At 35.0% G+C, this 4,050-nt stretch overlaps 1 protein-coding gene across 1 annotated transcript in view; it reads left to right on the top strand.

The window, feature by feature from the left end:
* Positions 1 to 4,050, top strand: part of LOC104950027 (neuroligin-2-like) — a 23,982-nt gene that overhangs the window by 7,390 nt on the left and 12,542 nt on the right. Inside the window, exon 4 of the mRNA XM_010776470.1 lies at positions 3,624 to 3,630. Coding sequence (XP_010774772.1) covers positions 3,624 to 3,630 — 7 coding nt within the window. The remainder of the gene's footprint in view (positions 1 to 3,623; positions 3,631 to 4,050) is intronic.

Raw genomic sequence — 4,050 nt, 5'->3', positions numbered from 1 at the left:
AAAAACAAAGTGTTATAGTTTACAGAAGGTCTACCTACCTATAGGCTACCTGAATCTCTGAAATGTACTATATTCCTAAATATGCTATTGCTACACTTTATGGCAAAAATTTCACTTTTCTGTTGGTCTTTGTTAAGTATAGCCTTGAAAAAAATAAACAATGTTTTGTTGCTTAAGCTTATGTATTCAGTCATTATTCAATGGTATACTAAAATCCATGTGAAAAAAATTGCTTCTCACTGTTCTCAGGTCAAATATTTATATGCGATTAAAAATGCGATTAATTGCGATTAATTAATTACAAAGCCTGTAATTAATTAGATTAATTTTTTTAATCGAGTCCCGGCCCTAAGTTTTATATAATGTAATAAATAGCCTAATAAATGCAAAAAAAACTGTAGTTTTTGTCTGATATAACAATAAATACAACTTTATTAGCTATCAAGCTATGAAATATGTTTTGCGGCTCCAGACAAAAGATGTTTAAACCAATTATTTAAATGTGTTAAATTCGGCATCATGTAAGTTGCGCTGACAGGTCCACACACTGCTTCCCCGCAGCGAGGCTCCCCCGCCCTCCTGCTGATAGTTGACGGGCANCCCCCCCCCGTTGATAATTCTCGATCGTTGGCACGCTGATACATTGTTTTTTTTTAAATGGCACTTCATATCAAAAAGGTTGCCGACCCCCTGCTCTATGAGAACCGTTTTGTAGGTAGGTATTAGAGGAACAGTGTTATGGTCCGATGGTCTGATCTTGTTGGCATTGAATTATAAATTAAAGTTTGTTAATATTATGAATGAGTTATCTTAAATGGTTTGTGAGCTTTAAGATAATACTGTATGATACATAAAAAAAGTCCTAACTATATAATTGATAATTTAAATTAAGTCCAAAATTATGATCTAATTTTTATTTGTAATATTGCCAAATACATGATGCCTAAATAGACATAAGGGCTGACTTTATTTGAGGGATCACAAAGATGGATGATGCATGAGCACCAAATGGTTAATAAAGGTGATTTCACATAGGCCATTAATCATATGTTATTTATCCAACCCGGTATCATGGCAAGACGTGAACATGTGACGATTTACCATGCTGGGAGACGTGAAGATGTCACGATTTCGTCCCTTCAAACGTGACAGTTACACAGCATTGTTAACATGGCCCAACCAGTGGAGAAATACCCCGACGGTCGGTTGTTATTGTCAATATTAATATAATAATGATTTATTTGTAATAGTCACACTCGATTATGCCGATTTTCTTGTTGCCCCAGCTGGTCAACACCTCTTTTAGCAGAAACAAAGGCTACATTAATGTATTAAATCGATGTTAATCCATGCGTGTGGATGTGGAATTAACGGACGTGACGATGTGCGATTGCGTTGCCAGGCAACAGCTTCGGTTCATGTTAATTTACAAACTCTTCAACTACAACCGTAGTTACAGTACATTTAAAAACATTTTAGAAGGCCTCACAAAATACTTTAATGTACATTTAAATTTAAATGTGAAGGAATGTGTGTATAACAAAATACATCCGTCATTAACAATACCGGAAACAGTCGTAGGCAAGATCCTCAGCTCGGTGATTCGATGGTTTAGCCGCAATGCACGTTGGGAAATGGTGTTTATGTTATGTGAAATCTGAAAACATTTTTTAAAAATAAAATAATACTTTATTCCGAGTGTGCTTGCTTTTCTCTTTGAAAGTCATCACATAACGGCATTGTAATACACGGTTCGGCTGCATTAAATATTACATATCTGCTATTTATAGAGCCCTGATGAGAAGACTTCTAGACAAACAGGAAGAACTGCCGCCCAAACTGAAACTCGACGTGGATCATAAATATATATCACCAATTAAACAACATCTTCAATTTCTCTCTCTCTATATATATATATATATATATATATATATGTATATATAAACATATATATATGTTTGCAATTCGCCCAGCCAATCAGAAATTGGAACTTTTTTCTCTCTCTAGCAGGGACTGAATAGGGGGGAAAAGTTCTCATGAACTAAGTTCTCTTTTTGGTGTGAACGCAAAATCCCAGGAACTATCGGAACTAAAAGGGAAAAGAACGGGGAAAAGTACTCCGCTGTGAAAGCGCATAATAATATCCAAAATGTGATAAAAAAGAATATCAAACAAATGTTGGCCATTTAAAAAAAAATCATCCTACAAAAAAGCCTTGTACTTTCTTTGCTACTGCGCCAGCATCCTGAAGTATGGACAGTATTTACTTGACCTCTACTGAGACACAATGCTAGTATGTCTGCATGAACAGCAATAATTCAATGTTAAGTAGATTAATCAAAATGTCCATGTGCCTGAGCCTGTATCTGGTCGTCCACCTCGGGAGGAAAACTCCTGCGACAAAATGTTTTAGTGTTGGTCCGCTGATGTAGTGACCTCGATGTTGTTCTTTCAAAGCAGAAACATGGACGCAGCCATGTTCCTTCAGAATCACTACTCATTTTCCTTGAGAAAACAAACGAATGATCCAAAGATTGCTCAATAATCTGGATCTCGAAAATCTACCATATAATTTAGAGGTAATAGTCATGAGCAAGGTTCAATTATGATTTAGAAATGAGAGGAGTGACACATTTAAAAGTAACCACAGCACAGTGCGGTGATATGTGTGAGGCTAGATTATTGAAAACATAATAATGAATCATACACAGTATTTTATTCCACTGTGCAGAATTTCTTTTTATTATTTTATTCTGTTTTAACTTTTTTTCCTTTTACATGTGTTCAGTTGACAATATTTGTATTATAAAGATATATGGTTGGGAGAGTTACTTACTAATGTCAATGTATTCTCTTACAATTACTAGTTATCTGTAAAATGTAATCAGTAAATTAATGTAGTTATCAAAATATAAAACTAATGCAACCTGATACTTTTCATTACGTTTGGATTAACTAAATACAAGAATAAATAAATATCAATAAAACATTTACTTAAAGGTCACCTATCATGCTATTTTTAGGTAATAGCACAGGTCTTAGATATATACAAATATATAAAAAACATTTCTATGAAGTGTTTTGCTCAAAATACCAAACAGATCACCCATTCTAGCCATGCCTCATATCCCTCTATTTCACTTCCTGTTTCAAAAGAGCTGATTTTATGTATAAAGCTTTAAAAAATAAAGAAAGATTAAAAAAAAAGAGGGTCGGAACTTATGCCTGCTCATGCGGGAGATTCTACCGGCAGACACTGCGGAGATGATACGCCATATCATGGATTATCAAGGATTATTTCTGAAACAGTATGGAGCTCAAAGGCTTTCTCTCTTGCCGGTTATACCACAAGGTGAGTTCCTTTTTATTTCCTGATTCTTCAACCACATGCTCTCCAGTACAGGTTAGCTCTGAGTGTTAGCGATGCTAATGTAAACACCGACCATATTACGTCCAAAGAAGTCGGGCATTGTTTCTGATAGCAACGTTTCTGATAGTGCCGTGGGTCCGCCGCCGATATGACGTCCAATCACCGCAAATTTGGATCAGCTCCGCTGTACCCCCCGTTTTAGAGATTTGGGTACGGAGGAAAAGAGAGAAAGTTTTATTTTCTGACGCAGCGTGAGTTCCCTGACAAACCAGGGACACATATTTATGTATAAAAGACATCACAAAGTGCATTTTGCATGATAGGTCCCCTTTAAGTGTAAAATGTAAAACAGCAATGTAAGCTTAGCAAAAGATCAAACCCATATATTAAGTATTAGTAATGTCTCCTCTGCTCAGAGATTCTATTTTATATATTAAAAAAGCAGAAATAAAATTTGAGCTGACAGAAAATTCCCCATTTTAGTTTAACAAATCCAGTTAAACTCACAGACACTATTTCATGAACATACAGTATAGGTTCAACTACTGAATAAAAAAAAGAACAAATGAACCAAAGAAAACCATAAAGCAGATTCAGGCAGTAGGCGTATAGATTCACACTTAAAGTATTACTAACATTATTTAAGAAGAAACATTTGATCATATGTACTTAAGACTATC

The sequence above is a fragment of the Notothenia coriiceps genome, unplaced genomic scaffold (genome assembly GCF_000735185.1).
Source record: "Notothenia coriiceps isolate Sejong01 unplaced genomic scaffold, NC01 NC01_scaffold00000339, whole genome shotgun sequence".
NCBI classification, from domain to species: Eukaryota; Metazoa; Chordata; class Actinopteri; order Perciformes; family Nototheniidae; genus Notothenia; species Notothenia coriiceps.
The sequence above is the reverse complement of the archived record's forward strand: the minus strand, read 5'-3'. Positions and strand labels throughout refer to the sequence as shown.